Below are 21,763 nucleotides of genomic sequence, written 5' to 3'. Positions count from 1 at the left end.
CTGAACTAATAATGATTATAAGAAGAGTGATAATAACAACAATGACAATAACATCTCCTAGCAAGAGTCTATTATCCTTGTCCTGGTCGTACCTCAGCAGGGAGCCCTTCAAATTGGGGAGGCTTGCAGTAGGAGGCAGGATCATCCCACTTGTCAAAAAACTCTGCACACTTGTGAGGATGATTCTCAGCCATGCTCTCTTCTGTTTGACCCCAGACAATTCCACTGAGGCAGAAAAAATGGACAATATGTGGCAAAGAATTATACAAGATCAGGAATTGGGGCATGAAAAATGGGAGTTTGAGGACCTTACCCAAGACCATGAATTCCTAAGCCAATGAAGTAGATGATAAAAATGTGGTGTGTATACCAGAAGACCTCAAAATAACTCCTCCGGATAAATTCCATAGCTGAAGTCACCATGAGAACCAGAGCCACTGTGATGATCACTCCAGTGAGACCAGCGATGCTGGTGAATGTCACATACACCACTGTCTATGAAAGGAGAAATTTCAGCCAGACACAATGTCCACCAAGGACACCATGACCTTCCTGCTCATGTTCAGATCCCAGATGCTTTTCCCTTGAATCAGCTCACTGTGTTTGGGGACTGGATGGGATTTAGCCATGAATAATTCTCCTGATGAGGTAGGTTGGAGAGAATGGAAGCAAGGGATCCATCTGTGGCCTGTCTGCTTCTGCTATATCGTTCAAGGTTAAACAGGTGTGCAATGATGTGAATAGCTAAATGGAAAGATGGAAAGGAATGTGAAAGTTGTCTCAGAAACATCATGGCAGGCATGCCTCACTAGAAAGGGAAAATCCTACATGTGGTACCAAGCAGAATGGTGAGTCCACATAAAGTGCCCAATAATGATTACAGAGAGAATTAAGAATTTTTTTTTATATTCACTCCCAAAGGAATAGAATGTAAATTCCATGAAAGCAGGTCTAAAATGGTGCCTGGCAAATAGTGCCAGGTGTTCAATAAATATATTTTGAATGTTTATACACATGGATGAATGAAACAAGATTCTGAATGTCTGGAAGCCTGCAGGTTCATCCATTCCCCCAGTTACCTGTGTGTAGGCAGATCATATATCCCACCAGTTTGTGGAAGGCGAGGTTGTGATCCAGTTGCTTTCTCAGGGTACTCCTATAAAACTACAAATGTGAAATGATCATGGTCAGGTGTCTCCAGGAAGCTTTATGAAGTTCACTATATGGGCTTCCCTGGTGGCTCAGATGGTAAAGAATCTGCCTGTAATGCAGGAGACATAGGTTCAATCCCTGGGTTGGGAAGGTACCCTGGAGAAAGAAATGGCTACCCACTCCAGTATTCTTGCCTGGAGAATTCCAAGGACAGCGGAGCCTGGCAGCCTACAGTCCGTGGTATCACAAAGAGTTGGACACACCAGAGCAACTAACACTTTCACTTTCAATATATAACCAACATGTCTTACATAAAGAATGCCAATACCCACCCACTCTTGCTCACCCCCTAGCCTCACCCCCCAAAGGAGATCTCTGGCTTCCATTCCTAGGGGCCTGGTGTTGAGCTGTCCTACTGAGATGTACAGAGTCTTTTGTCTTTAATGTGAAAAATGACCTACAAGTGGTTAGGACTCACTGAGCAGGTGCCTCTCAGGAAAGACAGCAAATTTCGACACACGGGAAGAAGGATCAGCATTCTGTTAAAATTCAAGCAGCGAGCAGAGGCTCGGGCCCAGGCCAGCGCTGACTAAAACAGAGGAGAGAAGAAACCATCAGCTGCTTCATCTCTTCATCTAACAGGTGAGCACGGGCCTGGTCCACTTGTCTGAGACCCGGACAATGAGTCCAAACTCTCTGTTTACAAATGACAGAAAATTTGCTGAACTTAATATTGAATTGAGAAATCTCTTGACAGTGGTTTGGAAATGTTTGACTATACATTTATCAATATGAAAGAGAACAGGATTTAATGATTTGACAAATAAATTCTATGAATGTAACACTTTGCATTCAGGATTTTTGCTTAATACAGTCAATTATGAATTCAGTTCATCATTTGTAAAACAATCTTGAATATATATATTGCATTTTAAATATAGCTTAATTATTTGAGTTATAATTATAGTGACTATTTTTCTCTTTTCTATACTTTCTAATGTTGCAGTTATAAGTATGTAATAATCATGTAATAAAAAAAATAAAAAATTAACTGTTTATATTTAAGATCCTTTAAATAATTGAAAAAAACAAAACAAAGAAACTCCTCAGAGTAAAAACTTAAACTTAGGTAGAGATTTGAGAAGGGAGAACTTCTAAGAACAGAATTTCAAAATTATTTCCTTGGGTGGTCAGGTAGCATACATCAGTTCATTTCAGTTCAGTTCATTTCAGTCACTCAGTCATGTCCAACTCTTTGTGACCCCATGAACCGCAGCACGCCAGACCTCCCTGCTGCTGCTAAGTCACTTCAGACATGTCCGACTCTGTGAGACCCCATAGATGGCAGCCCTGTCCGTCACCAACTCCCGGAGTCCACCCAAACCCATGTCCATTGAGTTGGTGATGCCATCCAACCATCTGATTCTCTGTCGTCCCCTTCTCCTCCTGCCCTCAATTTTCCCCAACATGAGGGTCTTTTCAGGTGAGTCAGTTCTTCACATCAGGTGGCCAAAGTATTGGAGTTTCAGCTTTAACACCAGTGCTTCCAATGAACACCCAAGACCAATTACCCCTAGGATGAACTGGTTGGATCTCCTTGCAGTCCAAGGGACTCTCAAGAGTCTTTTCCAACACCACAGTTCAAAAGCATCAATTCTTTGGCGCTCAGCCCTCTTTATAGTCCAACTCTCACATCCATACATGACCACTGGAAAAACCATAGCCTTGACTAGATGGACCTTTGTTGGCAAAGTCATGTCTCTGCTTTTCAATATGCTATCTAGGTTGGTCATAACTTTCCTTCCAAGGAGTAAGCATCTTTTAATTTCATGGCTGCAATCACCATCTGCAGTGATTTTGGAGCCCAGAAAAATAAAGTCAGCCACTGTTCCCACTGTTTCCCCATCTATTTGCCATGAAGTGATGGGACCAGATGCCATGATCTTTGTTTTCTGAATGTTGAGCTTTAAGCCAACTTTTTCACTCTCCACTTTCACTTTCATCAAGAGGCTCTTTAGTTCCTCTTCACTTTCTGCCATAAGGGTGGTGTCATCTGCATATCTGAGGTTATTGATATTTCTCCTGGCTATCTTGATTCCAGTTTGTGCTTCTTGCAGCCCAGAGTTTCTCATGAAATAAGCAGTTAAATATACAGCCTTGATGTACTCCTTTTTCTATTTGGAACCAGTCTGTTGTTCCATGTCCAGTTCTAACTGTTGCTTCCTGACCTGCATACAGGTTTCTCAAGAGGCAGGTCAGGTGGTCTGGTATTCCCATCTCTTGAAGAATTTTCCACAGTTTATTGTGATCCACACAGTCAAAGGCTTTGGCGTAGTCAATAAAGCAGAAATAGATGTTTTTCCTGAACTCTCTTGCTTTTTTGATGATCCAGTGGATGTTGGCAATTTGATCTCTGGTTCCTCTGCCTTTCCTTAAACCAGCTTGGACACCTGGAAATTCATCATTCACATATTGCTAAAGCCTGGCTTGGAGAATTTTGAGCATTATTTTGCTAGCATGTGAGATGAGTGCAATTGTGCGGTAGTTTGAGCATTCTTTGGCATTGCCTTTCTTTGGGATTGGAATGAAAACTGACCTTTTCCAGTCCTGTGGCCACTGCTGAATTTTCTAAATTTGCTGGTATATTGAGTGCAGCACTTTCACAGCATCATCTTTCAGGATTTGAAATAGCTCAACTGGAATTCCATCACCTCCACTAGCTTTGTTTGGTGTGATGCTTCCTAAGGCCCACTTGACTTCACATTCCAGGATGTCTGGCTCTAGGTGAGTGATCACACCATTGTGATTATCTGCATCATGAAGAATCTTTCTGTACAGTTCTTCCGTGTATTCTTGCCATCTCTTCTTAATATCTTCTGCTTTGGTTAGGTCCCTACCATTTCTGTCCTTTATTGAGCCCATCTTTGTGTGAAATGTTCCCTTGGTATCTCTGATTTTCTTGAAGAGATCTCTAGTCTTTCCCATTCTATTGTTTTCCTCTATTTATTTGCACTGATCACTGAGGAAGGCTTTCTTATCTCTCCTTGCTATTCTTTGGAACTCTGCATTCAAATGGGTATATCTTTCCTTTTCTCCTTTGCTTTTCACTTCTCTTCTATTCACAGCTATTTGTAAGGCCTCCATAGACAGCCATTTTGCTTTTTTTGCATTTCTTTTTCTTGGGGATGGTCTTGCTCCCTGTCTCCTGTACAATATCATGAACCTCCATCCATAGTTCATCAGGTACTCATCTATCAGAATCTATTTCTCACTTCTACTGTATAATCATAAGGGATTTGATTTAGGTCATACTTGAATAGTCTAGTGGTTTTCACCACTTTCTTCAATTTAAGTCAGAATTTGGGAATAAGGAGTTCATGATCTGAGCCACAGTCAGCTCCTGGTCTTGTTTTGCTGACTGTATAAAGCTTCTACATCTTTGGCTGCAAAGAATATAATCAATCTGATTTTGGTGTCGACCATCTGGTGATGTCCATGCATAGAGTCTTCTCTTGTGTTGTTGGAAGAGGGTGTTTGCTATGACCAGTGCATTCTCTTGGCAGAACTCTATTAGCCTTTGCTCTGCTTCATTCTGTACTCCAAGGCCAAATTTGCCTGTTACTCCAGGTGTTTCTTGACTTCCTACTTTTGCATTCAAGTACCCTATAATAAAAAGGACATCCTTTTGTGTGTTAGTTCTAAAAGGTCTTGTAGGTCTTCATAGAACCATTCAACTTCAGCTTCTTCAGCGTTACTGGTTGGGGCATAGACTTTGATTACCATGATATTTAATGGTTTGCCTTGGAAACGAACAGAGATCATTCTGTCGTTTTTGAGATTGCCTCCAAGTACTGCATTTTGGACTCTTTTGTTGACTGTGATGGCTACTCAATTTCTTATAAGGGATTCCTGCCCGCAGTAGTAGATATAATGGTCATCTGAGTTAAATTCACCCACTCCAGTCCATTTTAGTTCGCTGATTCCTATAATGTCGATGTTCATTCTTGCCATCTCCTGTTTGACCACTTCCAATTTGCCTTGATTCATGGACCTAACATTCCAGGTTCCTATGCAATATTGCTCTTTACAGCATCAGACCTTTCTTCTATCACCAGTCATATCCACAACTGGGTGTTGTTTTTGCTTTGGCTCCATCTCTTCATTCTTTCTGGAGTTATTTCTCCACTGATCTCCAGTAGCATATTGGGCATCTACCAACCTGGGGAGTTCATCTTTCAGTGTCCCATCCTTTTGCCTTTTCATACTGTTCATGGGGTTCTCAAGGCAAGAATACTGAAGTGGTTTGCCATTCCTTTCTCCAGTGGACCACATCTGATCTAATAGTAGAAGCTGCCAGAAAAGGAGACAAGGAATCAGTGCTTCAAAGTATTGAGCCAAGAAACAGGCTTGATTAGGTATAGACTGGATAGAATATGTTCAACTCTGTGGTAGCTAATTTCGATTTCTCTCCTCAACTATACAAGTGGTCTCTGAGTCAGTTCCATGTACTTGGGACTGCATACAATGTAGTATGACAATTTCACAGCAGCAACAAAGGTGGTGGCAGCAGCCCGACAATTTTTGTTGTACTTCATCTGACTTGCCAGCCTTACATTTGTGCCTGTCAATGACTTGCTAAAAGGAAGAAGATGAGGCAGAGTTAACAATTTCTTTGCCTTTTTCTTGGAGAAGGAAATGGCAACCCAGTCCAGTATTCTTGCCTGGAGAATCCCAAGGACAGAGAAGCCTGGCAGGCTACAGTCCATGGAGTGTCAAAGAGTTAGACATGACTTAGAGACTAAATAACAACAACTAAAGAAGTAGATAGATACATCACTCTATCACAAATTTGTTTTATTGTATATTTTGATTATATTTTAATATAATTGGTTTCTATTATAATCCCATGTATTTTATTGACTATGTTTAAAAATATTATTCTGAAAGGGAGTTGGTAGGTAGGCTTCACTAGACAAAGTAATCCATGGTATTGAAAAAGAACCCCCCCCTAGTTATGCAATTGGTTTTTACAATAAACAATTTGTCACTGACTTTGGATCAGGAAGATCCCCTGGAGTAGGTAATGGCAACACACTCCAGTATTTTTGCCTGGAAAATTCCATGGACAGAGGGGCCTGGTGGGCTATAGTCCATGGGGTCACAAGTGTCAGACATGACTGAGCAACTAAATCATCACCACCACCCACCTTTTTGTAATAATCTTTTTGGCACAAAGACTATTTTTCCACACAACCTAAACCCAGACAACGTGACACTGGCTTAATAAGCCAGGTCAAGATCTGCCTACATCCATAAGGGCTTACAATGTCTGGCAGTACAGTAAACACGAGCTGCCCTACTGTTTTCCATTTCTGACTCTTCCACATGACCTGTGTTTTCTCCTTCTGCTGAGTCACATCCCAACTGTTTTTGGTAGAGATAGCCTGTTCTGTTTCTGAGTAAATTTCCTCTGCTCATATCAAAGATCCTGCATTTCCACGTTAGTTCCCACTGCTTGCTTATTTGAATCACAGAGGTTCCTTAAAGCTGAAATTGACAAGTAAATTAAAAAATATAGGACTACAATTTCACAGCTTCATATTCTGTTGAGGATATCTGTATGGGATGAATTTTTTTCAGAGCAAATCTTTTTTTCCCCATAGCAGCACATTGAAATACACCAATTTATGTTCACTTTTCAACACTAACAATAACTGATGTTTTAATTCAATTGCAGCTGTCATTAACGCCTCATTGACTATGGATTTAAACTCATTCCTCTGAATAAAATAACTCTGTATTTTCCTAAAGGAAGCATAAATTTAAGACATACCCTTGGGAGTGATTAAATAAATTATGGTGCCTCAATGCCATGAACTGTTATTCTCTTAAAAGAATGAGCGTTATCTATATGCAATGGTGTAAGGCTGGTAAATGCTTCACAACCAGTTTTCAGGGGAAGGGAGATTCTTGATTTCCAGTGTTTGTCAATTTACCTGTTGTAAATACTCCCACCATGGCAGACTTCAAGATACCAAGCTTATGTCATTAAACAACACTGGATATAGGGTTGGGAAGAGATGCACAACTGGCAACTGCATACTGGCATGAGCTAGTTCCAGCACATCACTGGTTATGTACTTACATGGAGAGATATCTGAGATACACTAAGTGTAAGAAGAAATTTCCAGCCAATATCTACAATGTGATCCTTTATTTTTCTTTGGTTAATTTTTTTAAAGTGTTCTATTGAATGTGTTTATCAAAACTTATAGAAGCATACACCAAAAAGAACAAGTTTTACTGTTTATATGGAATAAGTGAATAAAAATATTACCTATCTCAAAAACAAAACCTATACGTCTGATGCATTTGTGAGTATACGTCAGTTTGTCTTTAGAGACACACAAGTCGAACCATTAACAAAGGTTATCTCCACAGAATGTGATGGGAGAGTGATTTTCGCATTTTATTCTAACACTTCTATATCATTTGATCTCCTTGAAAGCAGCATCATTTCTAGTTAATTTTTTATAGAAAGGATTTTACAAAATGAAATGTCCACAGGATATCAGCATGATTCATTTTTCTGCTGCTGACTTTTTGATCATAAAGCAATTCTGTTAATAGTTAGTCACATTTATTACATCATTCTCTTAGTAAAAAACTATTTTTTAAACAAATTAACACTTTCTTTGGAGCTATAGTTTCCAAAGAAGGATCAAGGACCAACATTTAAAATGGAAAACAGCAGGGTGAAATAAGTCTGAACAAAACATTCAAATGAGTTGTGATCTCAACACGGATCGTTCGATTATGAAGAGACAAGAAGGATTTTTCAAAAGGACAAGCTGTCTTTAAACATGTACACTGGGTGAGTCTTCCTGGAAAGCTAAAGAAAGTGACTTCTTCATCAAGATGAAAGTGACTTCTTCAAATCCTTACATGTTACTGAATAACTGACAAAAGTTAGCAGTCAATTTGTTTCTTTAACCAGGCAGTGGCCAGACTGACGAGCCTGTGAGAGAACCATTCTCATCTCCAAGCTTCTTCTTGTTCACTTCCATGCCAACGTGCCATACCCACCTCACCCTTCCTCTCCTGTCCTTATAATCTGCTCCTTCCCCAGGCTTCTCCATCCTGTTACTCTGACTTGACCCCATCATTCTACAGGCCTTGAATTTGGCAACACCACCCACTCCACAAAACTCACCACACCAAGTATCCCTCTTGTTTGATAGGTATTTTTCTGTGAGATCAGTCCACAGCAATGATTTTCAAGTTGTTCATTCATTTGTTTTCAGCCAAACTCTTTCTTAAAATCATAAGCAGGAATCCACAAGACAGATAAATGCTGCTTTGGTTGATGTAGGGACACTGTCCTGTTAGCTTTCCCCTCACACTCTGCAGGGACACCTGGCTTTCTATGGAAACCGGTTCGAAAATTACTCAATATTTCTTTAATGTGTGTTTTCATTATTGGAGCCATGGAGTGTGCCCAGGATAAGGCTGTCAGATTAGCAAACAAAAATATAGGATGCTCAGCTAAATTTGAACTTTAAAAAATGAATCATTTTCTGATATGCCCCTGTCTCATGCAATATTTGGAATAAATGATACCCCCCAAAAAATACTTGTTGGGACTTCCCTGGTGATCCAGTGGTTGAGAGTCCACTTTGCAATGAGTGGGGTGCACCAGTTCAGTCCCTGATGAGGGAACTGGGATCCCACCTGCCATGCAGCAACTAAACCCACCCGCCACAGCTACTGAGCCCAGGTGCAACTAGAGAGTCCGTGCACTGCAGAGCCACAAGGAGAGATCTCTCATGCCGCAACTAATGCCTGACACAGCCAAATAAATAAATACTAACTAAAAAAAAAAAAAGATTTGGTGCTTCCCTGGTGGTCTAGTGGTTAAGAATTCGCCTTGCAATGCAAGGGGCACCTGTTCAATCCCTGGTCCGGGAAGATCCCACGTGTGGTGGAGCAACTAAGTGGCCACATCTATTTAGCATGTGCTCTAGAGCCTGGGAGCTACAACTACTGAAGCCCAGATGCCCTAGAGCCCGTGCTCCACAACAAGAGAAGCCGCCATAGTGAGAAGCCTGCGCACGGCAAAGAAGAGTAGCCCTGGCTCAATACAACTAGAGAAAAGGCCCACATAGCAGTGAAAACGCAGCACAGCCAAAAATAAATAAGTAAAATAAATAAAAAAGATTTGTTATTATTCTGGAATTCAAATTTACCTGGGTAGCCTGAAGTTTTTTTCTGGTGACCCTAACTCTACGGGAAATGAGGGCATTGGGTCACAAAGGAGCAGAGTCATAGACAAGAAAAAACAGAGAGATTCCCCACATCACAACTGTGATACTCACCCCCAGTATTTGTCTTGTGTAGTAGTACTTGGTGGCCTTCTCAAATGACAGGAAGGCATGCACGAACAGGAAAACATTCAGCCCCAACCAAGCAACCTAGAGGAAGAAAAATGAAGCAAGGAATAAAGTGAAATTTAGGGAAGGAGTAGATAAGGGGTAAAGAATAGTTTCACCATTTGGCTATTTTGTGTTTGTATGTTTTCTTTTTTTGGCAGAGGGGGTACACTGCGAGGCATGTGGAATCTTAGTTCCCTGACCAGGGATCTAACCTGTACCCTCTGCAGTGAAAGTGCAGATTCCTAGCCACTGGACCATCAGGGAAATCCTATATCTGTTTTCATTTTAAATGAGTAAACTTAATCTCAGAGTGAGTCAGGACTTTAAGACATGCACTAATGATGCTAATCACCAAGGTCAGCCAATCAAGGCTCATAGGCCAAATCTAGCTCACCACCTGTTTTGTACAGCCTACAGGCTAAAGAATGGGTTTTATATTTTTTCCCATTTTTAAATGGTTGGAAAAATCAAAAGAAGAATATATTTCATGACATGCGAAAATTATATGAAATTCAAATTCCAGTATCTATAAATACAATGGTATTGGAACTTAGCCACACCTACTTATTTCTGTATTGTTTATAACTGCTTTTGTGATTCAAAGTAAGTGTTGAGAAATTGTGACAGAGAACATATGGCCCACAAAGCCTAAAATTGTACAATCTAGCCTTTTACAGAAAACATTTGCCAACTCCTGGACCAGATCATTCAAACTATTGCACCTAAAAGATGGCAATAAGTGAATAAATGGATTTCTAAAGAAAGAATAAATTGAACATCTGTAACAATACCCATCTGAAGGGAATAAACCATTCCAGATGGGCCTACCTCTTTAATTATACCCTGACGTACACTTCCCTGTTTTTAGATTGTTATTCTTTTCTTCAAATTAACCTATCATTGCTGTGGACTCATTTGAGTGCTTAAGACTTTGTCTGTCCCAAGATCTGTCTCCATTGGCAAAGAGAGAAATTTGGAACCTACTCCCCATTGCTTTGGAAAACAAAGTCTGTAATTGATCAGGACTCTAGGGGCACTGGAATACATACCTCTAATATATATCTATGGCCCTAGGATGGTCCAGAGTCATCTCAGCCCTATGGGTAGAGGGCCTTTAGTCTAGAATATGACCCATTCAGATTCCCTAGATCTGGACCAGTCACATACCTGTAGCATCATAACATAGTGATTTGAAGCATGATTTTGGAGTCAAACTCCCTGGGCTCAAATTCTAGTTCCATCACTTTCTAGTTCTGTAATCTTAGATCTGTGATTTAACTTTTCTGAACGTCAATTTCTTCACTTACAAAATGAGGATAATAACAATATCTACACCACAGCAATGCTTTGAATGTTACATGAAATAATACATGTGAAGTGATTAATACAATGCTCGGTGCATTGTATAAGCTCAATAAATTCTGGCTGTGTCATCACCAGACTGGCTTTTCCACTCAATTTATTTCTGCATTCTTTGCCCACACACCCTTTCCAGAGTTGTGTGTCTTCCAGAGATCTTTGACCTTAATGGAAAAAGAGAGGTGAAAGCCACAGATAATTCAGGGGTTTAGAAGACAAGGTAGAGAACCTTATTTAGGGAGACCAAAAATATTTCAGAATCTGACAGGGACACAGAGGCAAAGAACACTGTGTCAGCTAAATAATCAACTGCAAGAAAGATGAATTATGAAATACAGTGACATCTGTAAGGAATTCCATTCCCTTCCCCACATAGACTATAATTTCCTCCACTATAAATGGAAAAGAAAGTCAAGTAGAAGACCTGGCAGGAAGGAGGAGCAAAAGTATTTTGGGGGTAATTTATTTTTCATTAAAAAAAATAGCAAAGGAGTACATGTCAGAGATAAGAAGAAGTCTGAGCCCTCTGGAAAGATTGGTGCAAGGTGGAAAGATATTTAAATCATCATCACCTAAGAGAGGGATTATAAAAAGAGGATTTTAGAGCTAGAAACACTCATATTTATATGTAATCTAGTTTTCATTAATCCTCCCCCAGCTACAACACAGGTGACCTGAAGTCTAGAGAAGATAAGTAATTTGATCTTGGTCATTCAGTTAATAGCAGAAATGAAGCTAGAGTTCAGTTAGAGAGTGTGTTAGGAGAAGGGGATTGTATACATGTAGTGTGGTAAAGGAGTTGTGGCTTGAACACTGGGGAGCTGGAATTGAGTGATGGCTCTGCAACCAACCTGTGTGACATCTGGGTCTTATTTTCCCTTGTAAAATCAAAGAGTTGGTTTCTTTCTGCACTACCTAAAGCCATAGCCACTAACCACATGTGGCAACTAAGAACATGAAATATGTCTAGTTTTAATTGAGATGTGCGATAAGTATAAAATGCACATTGGATTTCAAAAACAGTAAAAATAAAATAATATAAATTATCTCATTAATATTTTCATATTGATTACATGTTTAAAGGATAACATTTTAAATACACTGGGTTAAACAAGATATTTTACTGGACATTCATTTCACCATTTTCTCCTTACCTTTTTCAACATAGGTATTCAATTCAGTTCAGTCACTCAGTCGTGTCTGACTCTTTGCTACCCCATGAACCACAGCACGCCAGGCCTCCCTGTCCATCACCAACTCCCGGAGTTTATACAAACCCATGTCCATTGAGTCGGTGATGCCATCCAACCATCTCATCCTCTGTCATCCCCTTCTCCTCCTGCCTTCAATCTTTCCCAGCACCAGGGTCTTTTCAAATGAGTCAGCTCTTCACATCAGGTGGCCAAAATACTGGAGTTTCAGCTTCAACATCAGTCCTTCTAATGAACACCCAGGATGGATTTCCCCTAGGATGGACTGGTTGGATCTCCTTGCAGTCCAAGGGACTCTCAAGAGTCTTCTCCAACACCACAGTTCAAAAGCATCAGTTCTTCTGCACTCAGCCCTCTTTATAGTCCAACTCTCACATCCAAACATAGGTATTAGACAATTTTGAAATTACATATGTGACTTCACATTATATTTCTAGTGGACAGTGCTACGCCATAATCTCTAAGATCACTTCTACCTCAAACATTCAATGATTTTATGATTTCTTGGTGTGAGCAGGATAGAAAGAATGGAGAGAAATGAGTGCTCCATAGCAGTAGTTAGAAGTAAAATGGAAAAGAAAAAGAGAAAAAAAAGAAAACAGATTGACATTCCAAATACTTGTGGTTTATATTCTTGTCTCTTTATCAATCAATTTCTGGAGTTGGACTGGTTTCTAAAATACTGAAATACGTCATACACAGAAAAGTATATTAAGCATATATATGCAATCCTAGGATTGGACCTTTCAGTGATGACTGACCTTGAAAAGCTCAATATTGTCATGGAATTTTTCCCTTTACAGTAACTACACATATTAACAAACGTAACATCTTCTTACTCTAAGAGTAATTAACAGAAAGTGAAAAATCATTTACCAGAAACAAAACTGAAAACCAGTGATTAACCACCCAGTTTCCCATTGTCAAAAGGTGGTTTGGAGCCTCTGCAGGCAGCAAGGAAGATTCAGCAACTTGGATTCTGAAGAGGTTCTTCAGGGTTAGCACCTCTGTTCAGCTCAGAGTCTGTGAAACTTTAATATTGCAGATTACAGAAAGATGCACATCTACCCACAAAGCTTTCAGAAATGAATAAATGCACTCTACCTTCCTCCTCTGGTCATAACTATGTTATCAGCCTTGGTAAACCAGCCCTACCTATAAGTACCACAGGGGTTTTCCCTGGTGGGGTTTTATCCCTTCAGGAAATAAGTCTTCTTAGGTGAGGATATTCTCTCCCATTAACTTACCAACATGACCTAATGTGAGGCATTGTCTTCCTTGATAAGACATTCGCTAAGGTTTCTCAGAAGGAAGAATTTAGGCTGAAGCTATAAACAGATGACCTCTGGAAAAACAGGGCAGAACACAAGCATGTTAAGGAAGCTGCCTTGAGCTGGGTTTTCAGAAGAGTTGTTGCCTCTGCTGGCTGCAATTTGGACCTCAGCTTGGCTAGCTCAGAAACTTAGTTTACCAATTCTCCTGGAAGATGACCTGGTTCTGGAGAGCTCTTGACTGGTTGGAAGGACAAGTGAAAAGAATGGCCACATAGAATAAAAGAAAATTTAGTCGGTATAAATGTACACCTCAGCTCAGAGGAAAATAGAGGCAAAGTATTTGTCTCAAAATATTTGGGAATTTTTATGTTAGATAGATAGATAAAGCTGAAAGCCACTGTTGAGTTAAGACTGTATAATAAAATCAGTACAACACTTTTCAGTTGAATGATTTGTCAAATCAGATTTTAGGTTACTTATAAAAATATTCTAAGAAGATAGTACACCCATATGTACAAATGTGTCTGACAATTTGTTATGTAAGGGGGTATTATGAAAATGAAGGAAATGGCAACTCACTCCAGTGTTCTTGCCTGGAGAATCCCAGGGATGGGGGAGCCTGGTGGGCTGCCGTCTATGGGGTCGCACAGAGTCGGACACGACTGAAGCGACTTAGCAGCAGCAGCAGCAGGAGTAACATTTAACATCTAGTTTATAAAGTTTGAATTTTTCTCCATGAATGCAACTAATTTTCATAAGTAAATGCTGGGTTTTATGAGCTTCCCTGGTGGCTGAGGGGTAAAGAATGCACATCCAGTGCAGGAGATGTGGAGACCAGGTTTGACACTTGGGTCAGGAAGATCCCTTGGAGAAGGAAATGGCAACCCACTCCAATATTCTTGCCTGGAAAATCCCATGGACAGAGGAGGCTGTTGGGCTACAGTCCATGGTGTCAGAAAGAGTTGGACATGATTGAGTTACTAAACAAAAACAGCAAAGTATTTAAAACGAGGGAGATGATTGTCTTCTAGTACGATGGATTAGCTAGAGTTGTGTGTTCAGTTCTGGGCATTGCTATTTATCCTTTTCTAAAATGATGAAATATATGCAGAAGAATGTGTAAAACATATATATGTAATTTTAAAATAATTTTAAGCAGTGAATATCTATGTATCCACTACCCAGGTTTAAAAAATTGAATATTCATTTCCAGTATCCACTACCCAGGTTTAAAAAATTGAATATTCATTTCCAGTATCTTAGAGTCCTCTGTGCGTCCCTCCGTGATCACAGTCTCCCTTCTTCCCCAGATGTAACTACTATCCTGAAATTTGGAGAAATCATTGCCGTTTTTCATTATAGTTTTACTAACTAAATGCATTCCTAAACAACATATTGTTTAGATTTTCTCTGTTTTTGAACTTTTAAATAAATGGAATCTAGCAGTTTGTATGTATGTATATATGCTCCTGTGATTTGCTTCTTTCACTCAACATTATTTCTGAGATTCATACATGTTGGCACATGTAGTTCCCATGGTATGTAGTATCTCAGTTCCCTGAACAGGGATTGAACTCAGGCCACATCACTGAAAGCCTGGAATCCTAACCACTAGGTCACCAGGGAACTCCCAGTTGAACATCTTTTAATTCAATTGTTGGCCATTTGAGTTTTCTTCTTTAAGAAATTGCTACTTTTTGACCTTTCTTTTCTTTTATTTACTTTCTTTCCTTCCTTCCTTCCTTTCTTTTTTCTCTGTGTAAATTCCCAAGTCTTTGTCGTGTGGTTACAGAGGATGTGGTCACTGATTTCAGGAGTTTTGATGTGATGGGAAAGACACTGTATTCCCCGAGCTCTTCAGTGTTTCTGTAGGATTCACCGTGCTTGGCTCCGCATCCTTGTTTGCCACCTTACACCACGTGACTGTTGTGGAAATCAAAAGGTTCAACCTGTCTTGGGCCCTTCTTGGAAAGGTGATACATGAACTTGTTTCTTCCCTTTTGCTTCTCTTTCTTTTTTCTTGATGTTTCATCTTTTTTCCACCTCATTAAGATTCTATCTTTATATCTTTAGTTGTATTAATAGAAGATCTTTTCTGCTAGTCTTTTGTTTTTCTCATCAATAGGTTCCCTGTAAATAATTGTAATTTTCGTGTGCCCACAGGAGGAGGTGAGCTCACAGTATTTCTACTCTGCCATCTTGGCCACTTTGCCCTCTGGCCTGTATTTCTGTTGGTTTCTTTTTCAATGGCTTAAAGATTCTTAGAGTTCTGTTTATAATTGGATATCAATCCTTAATTGGTTATGCTTATAGCATGTGTTTTCACTCTCCTAATAGCGTTTTCTGATAAGTAGAAATTCTTAATTTTGATATAGTCTGATTCACCATCTTTTCCTTTATGATATATACATTTTATGTATCCTTTTAGAAATCCTTCACTTACTCAGAGATCATTAAGGTATTCTTTTATATTTTCGCTTTTCACATTTATGCTTTGAATCCATCTGGAGTTGGTTTTTTGTGTGTGTATGGTGTGAAGTAGGGGTCCAATTAATTATTTTTCTATATGAAAAACTAATTGTTCCAGCACCATTTTTGAAAAGTACACTTTCTTCACTGATCTAAAATATCAGTTCTATTATACATTAAATGTCTATATACAGGTGGATTTGTTCTTGAACTCTCTATTTAGTTTTCCCCACACCATAGCCTTAATTTTTATGACTTTATAATAAGTCTTGACATTTGATAGGGTAAGATTCCCCATCTTGTTTTTCAAGAGTGATTTGGTATTCTTGGTCGTTTACATTTTCATGTCAATTTTAGATTCAACTTCTTCTTTCTTGCACCTTTTTGCTACATTTATTGCTACTTTACATTTTTCTAAGAATGTAAATTATATCTTTTACTTGAAACTGTGGTTATTATATAAAAGTGCAACATATTGACTTTTGTGTCCAACAATGTTGCTAAATGCACTTGTTAATTCTAATAATATCCCTGCATTTAGTCTTTCACATTTTCTATAAACAGTCATATTTTTTTGGTACAATAACAATTTTACTTCTTCCTTTCTGATTTTTAAATCTTTTACAGTTGACCCTTGAACAACATGGGTTTGAACTGTATGAGTCCACTTAAACGTGGCTTTCTTAAATAGTAAATATTACAATATTACTTGATCCCCAGTTGGTTGAATCTGCAGATGCAGAACCACAGATATGGAAGTACCACAGACCCTAAACAGAGGGCTGACTATATGCAGATTTTCAACTAGGTGGAGGGTCGGTATTCCTAACTCCCATGTTGTTCAAAAGTCCACTGTATTTTTTTTCCTGGCTTATCTTACTTACTAGAACTTCTAACACAATGTTGAACAAAAGTAGTAATATCAATTCCTTTGTCTAATCCCCAGTCTCAAAGGGGATTCTTTCAACATTTAACCCTTAAGTATGATGTTTGGTGTAGCTTTTTATAGATACCTGGCTATATATTCTTACTTTACTTCACTTTAGACACAAAAGTGAATATTTATTTAAAATTAAAAAAGGAAGTTACAGCACATTTTAGCAACTTTTTTGAGATATAATTTACATCCCATAAAATTTCCCCATTGTAAGGGTACAGCTCAATGCATATAGCACATTTTATATTTTAAAAAGCTGTAAAATTTCAATACCACAAAGCTCATAAAATAATATAACACTTTCTTAACTGTCTAACACACCTGCAACCTAGTGTCACAATGCTGTGTGAAATTAGCACAGTTAGTGCTAGGAGTATTCCTGGAAACCATTCCTACACTAAGACAATCAGTTGACTTAACACAAAAGTATCAGTAAACCACATAAAGTAAATGAAAAGTGAAAGTGAAGTCGCTCAGTCGTGTCCGACTCCTAGCAACCCCATGGGCTGCAGCCTACCAGGCTCCTCCGTCCATAGGATTTTCCAGGCAAGAGTACTGGAGTGGGGTGCCATTGCCTTCTCCGAAATTCTTTTAAGTTCAAACTAAATACATTACCAATGCAACTTCCCCTTTGCTGTATTCAAGAATTCACATGGCCACTCCAGCATTGCCTGACAGGAGGGGAATTGTGACAGAGGAGAAGGAGGAATGGAAAGAGACACTCATTTTAGTGATTTGTGATGAAGATATTTTAACTTTCGCAAATTTTACAAATACACTTGACCCTGTCTAAGACCACAGCTTAAAAGAATAATTAAAGCCTGTCCATGAGAGGGTGACCAGGATGCTGTAATGATTTGAAACTACCCTATATTAGGAACTTTTTTAAAATTTGGAGAGTTTGGCCTGGAAGAGAGGTTTGTCAGGGACATGAGCTTATCTGTGGTTTCTTGTTTTTGGAGGCTTAGTTTGTTTTGTAGCTGGATACAAGGAGGCAAGCTAGGACTGGAGCCTCTAAAATGATACACTTTTGTTCAATATAAAACAGAATTTCCTATCACAGGTGTTCAAAGAAGTAAAGATAGAGTAAATTTCCTGTTGCTTGAGATGCTCAAGGAAAAATTAATGACCTTCTTGCCATTATAGGGCTTCCCTGGTGGCTCAGAGGTTAAAGTGTCTGCCTCCAATACAGGAGACCCAGGTTCGATCCCTGGGTTGGGAAGATCCCCTGGAGAAGGAAATGGTAACCCACTCCAGTATTGCTGCCTGGAGAATCCCATGGACGGAGAAGCCTGGTAGGCTACAGTCCACGGGGTTGCAAAGACTCGGAAATGACTGAGCGACTTCACTTTCACTTTGCCATTATAGGAGGAATTTCAGCAACAGATGGATAGTTAATTAAATGTCTTTGAAGTACCTTCTAATCTTGAGATCTTGTGATTCAATGGAGAATGACATAATTTAGATGATAATTTATGTACAACCCAAGGGATTATATAGGCCATGCCGGAGGACCCCCATTCCCAATGTGCTAGGAAGTCAATTGATAAGTTGGTGAGCACAGAATCTGAACAAATCTTAATGGAATATTATTAAGCTACAGCAGCAGGATCAGTTGGGCCCTCTGAAAATAAGATTATATCAGCTAATCCAACTAAAACATTCATGACCCAAAACTGAAGTCTCTCTTCCTTAGGCAATGCTGAACATAGTAAAAACTTTTTTAGCATCAAATTCCCTTTCTTGTAAATTCTCTAAGAATATTTTTCCTTCTTTTGGTTCTACATATTACAATGTTTTCCCTCCCTCTTTGTTTCACTAGATTATCTTAATGTTTGCATTTCCCAGGCTTATAGACTGACATTACTAAGTGTGACATTGGCTTCTTCCTGGAGACCTCTAGGGAGTATTCAAATGTCATCAGTAACTTATCCATAGTTATGGTATTGATGTAAATAGGCTTCAGTCTTTTTGAAGGATTTCCTGTAGACAGTTGATTCCACCCATCGTAGGTGGATTTTGTAAACTGCAAACACAGAGCCCTTCTCTGACTTGCTGGCTCTCTTTTCTGATCAATTGTCTCTGTTATTGTTTGTCCTAAACTTACTTTCACAGTTATAACTCTTGTATACAATTCCCAGGAATTAATATGTAATGGTCAGTGCTGAATTACTTAACAGTTTAAACATGTACTTGGGACATCCAGAAAAATGTTTTTAAGAATTCTTCTAAGAATTTGATTGTTGGTGTTTCAAAAAGAAAAAAAATTAAGTAGTCATGATGGGGAAAATTGGTACTTTGTTATATTTATTTTAGTGTTTATAAAGGTTTTTAATTCGAATCCATAGAGAATGGTATTGGAATCCTTCTCTTTTATAGCTTAGAGTCTAACAGTATTAATCTGGCCTTGACTGAAGTGTGCAAAAATGAAACATCCCATAGTGATAAAAGGGGTTGATGCATGTGGAATCATTTGAAATCAATTATTTTCACTATGTTAGATCAGAACCAGACTTCACAAAGTGAACATAAAGATAGCATGGTACAGGACTTCCCTGCTGTGGTTAAGAATCTGCCTTCCAGTGCAGGGAACACAGGTTCCATTCCTGGCCCAGGAAGATCCCATATGCCTTGGGGCAACTAAGCCCTAGAGCCACAACAGTTGAGTCCACACAAACTAGAGCCTGTGCTCTGCAACAAGAGAAACCACTGAAATGAGAAGCCCATATACCACAACTAGAAAAAGCCCACATACAGCAACAAAGACGCAGAGCAACCAAAAATAAATAAATACATAAATATTATTTTTAAAAAGATAGCATGTTGTGATGGAACTGGATTTAACTCCCCACTCCACAGTCACAACCAATGCTGCCCTGGAAAGTCTAACTTTTCTAGGACTCAGTTTATTCATCTATAACTTAGTGCTCTGGTTCCTCAGGAAGCAACTGTCCAACTGCCTACATTGACAGGCAGAAGGTGGGGTGGTGGTAGAAAGAGACAGTGAAGCAGTATGGTATAATGGTTGGAAACACGGATTCCAGAGCCAGTCTACCTGGGTTTGAAGACTGCCTCATTTTACTTTTCCATAAAATGGCTTGTTGTAAGATTCTGAGTTAAAATATATAAAGCATTTAGAACAATGCACTCCATAGTTGCTTACTACTCTGATGATGATGATCCATAAGAAAATACAAGCAGATGCCCTGAATCCAATGGTACTTCCTTTTACTTTTGAAAAGGGGAACAGAAATTATAGTTTAAAGGCCATAATTATATGAACTTTGTAAGATTATAGAAGGTTTGCCACTCCCTTATGTCTGTTAACTTTATTCTCTGTTTCTCCAGGGTAGTTAGCAGATAAACCTTAAAATTAAATGACGCTATGCTTGATTTCAATGTCAGCAAACAAGTAGGGGAGGTGAAGAGACCATGTATCATTCTGCAGCTAGGTTTAGGAAGACAACAACAAAAGAAGAGAACACAGGTGTGTTCCTGTGGCTACAAGGAAGAAGGAACATAGGGAGCTGACCTAGGCCTGGGAAGAGGTCTGACGACTCGATTATGGCAAGGCTCTTGTGTTTTCTTGTCCTATTTCCCTCAGAGGACTGTGGTAGGCACCAAGTGACTTTATAACATTGCTTTTTAAGCTGCTAAGTGTTACAAAGACATCTCTTTAATAGCAGTGTGTACTTTCATTTTTACAACTGTTGCATTGGAAAGCTGAACTCAGAAGTGTGAATTATTTATAGACAAACAGGCATATTAAAAATATTAAGAGTTTATTTGAGCAAAAAATGATTTGGATAGAGCAGCACAAAGCCAGAAGTGGTTAGGAGCACTCCACCAACAGGAACTAAGGGAATGACGTATATAGAAAAGGTATGGAAGCAAAGAAAGGATATTATTTGGCCACAGCTTAAAGCCTCATTGTCTATTTGTGATTGGTTATCCTTAAGTTTCTATTTCTTAACACTGAAGCATGTACAGGTATAGGTTTTGATTTGCTCACCTAAGTCACGAAAGCATTAGAGCCACCTCGGTCTAATGGCCTGCTTGTTTAATTCATTTAACAGTATGTAACACGTTCAACTCATTGAACTCAGTTCAATGGTTAAATGCCATTGAAACAATATTTCAGTCTTGCCTTTTCTTTAAAACTGATTACACAAGTTCTGCTTCTTCCAGGAAGTCTTCTCTGAATACCTTAACATTCACATCACACTGTGTTCTAATTTTCATAGCAGAAGTTCCTTTTATCTTCTTACCTCTCCTGTGGCCTGTGAAACCTTCCTTATTTAATCTTTTCTCAATAAATCCTGCCACACCCAAATGACTCCCTAAGGCAGAGTTCAATAAACATTGTCAAGTGATGGTATGGTAGGTGGTATCATGTTCCCCCCAAGACATTCACATTCTAATCACTGGAACCTGTTAATATGCCATTTTACATGGAAAAGAGGAGTTAAGTTTGCAGATGGAATTAAGGTTGCTAATCAGTTGATCTTAAAATAGGAAGATTAGTCTGGATTAGCTTCAGTTCAGTTCAGTTCAGTTCAGTCACTCAATCCTGTCCAATTCTTTGTGACCCCATGAACTGCAGCATGCCAGGCTTCCCTGTCCATTACCAACTTCAAGAGTTTACCCAAACCCACGTCCACTGAGTCAGTGATGCCATCCAACCATCTGATCCTCTGTCGTCCTATTCTCCTGCCTTCAATCTTCCCCAACATCAGGATCTTTTCAAATGAGTTAGCTCTTCGCATCAGGTGGCCAAAATACTGGAGTTTCAGCTTTAACATCAATCCTTCCAATGAATACCCAGGACCAATTTCCCCTAGGTTGGATCTCCTTGCAGTCCAAGGGACTCTCAAGAGTCTTCTCCAACACCACAGTTCAAAAGCATCAATTCTTTGGCGCTCAGCCCTC

At 39.2% G+C, this 21,763-nt stretch overlaps 1 protein-coding gene and 2 non-coding genes across 3 annotated transcripts in view; 1 reads left to right on the top strand and 2 right to left on the bottom strand.

The window, feature by feature from the left end:
* NOX1 (NADPH oxidase 1) overlaps positions 1-10,760 on the bottom strand; it is a 34,834-nt gene extending 24,074 nt beyond the window's left edge. Inside the window, exons 1-7 of the mRNA XM_070785032.1 lie at positions 10,752-10,760; positions 9,528-9,623; positions 1,631-1,741; positions 1,080-1,164; positions 599-744; positions 314-495; positions 93-225 (exon numbers count right to left, since the gene is read on the bottom strand). Of these exons, the coding sequence (XP_070641133.1) occupies positions 93-225; positions 314-495; positions 599-744; positions 1,080-1,164; positions 1,631-1,741; positions 9,528-9,623; positions 10,752-10,760 (762 nt within the window). The remainder of the gene's footprint in view (positions 1-92; positions 226-313; positions 496-598; positions 745-1,079; positions 1,165-1,630; positions 1,742-9,527; positions 9,624-10,751) is intronic.
* Positions 9,776-9,848, bottom strand: TRNAE-UUC (transfer RNA glutamic acid (anticodon UUC)). The gene has a single exon. It is a non-coding gene; the product is annotated as a tRNA-Glu (tRNA).
* Positions 10,761-17,984: 7,224 nt separating the features above from the next.
* Positions 17,985-18,056, top strand: TRNAW-CCA (transfer RNA tryptophan (anticodon CCA)). The gene has a single exon. It is a non-coding gene; the product is annotated as a tRNA-Trp (tRNA).
* The last annotated feature ends 3,707 nt before the right edge of the window (positions 18,057-21,763 follow it).

This window comes from Bos indicus, chromosome X, assembly GCF_029378745.1.
Source record: "Bos indicus isolate NIAB-ARS_2022 breed Sahiwal x Tharparkar chromosome X, NIAB-ARS_B.indTharparkar_mat_pri_1.0, whole genome shotgun sequence".
In the NCBI taxonomy this organism is placed as follows: Eukaryota; Metazoa; Chordata; class Mammalia; order Artiodactyla; family Bovidae; genus Bos; species Bos indicus.
Note: the sequence above shows the minus strand (reverse complement) of the source record. Positions and strands in the feature narration are given on the sequence as shown.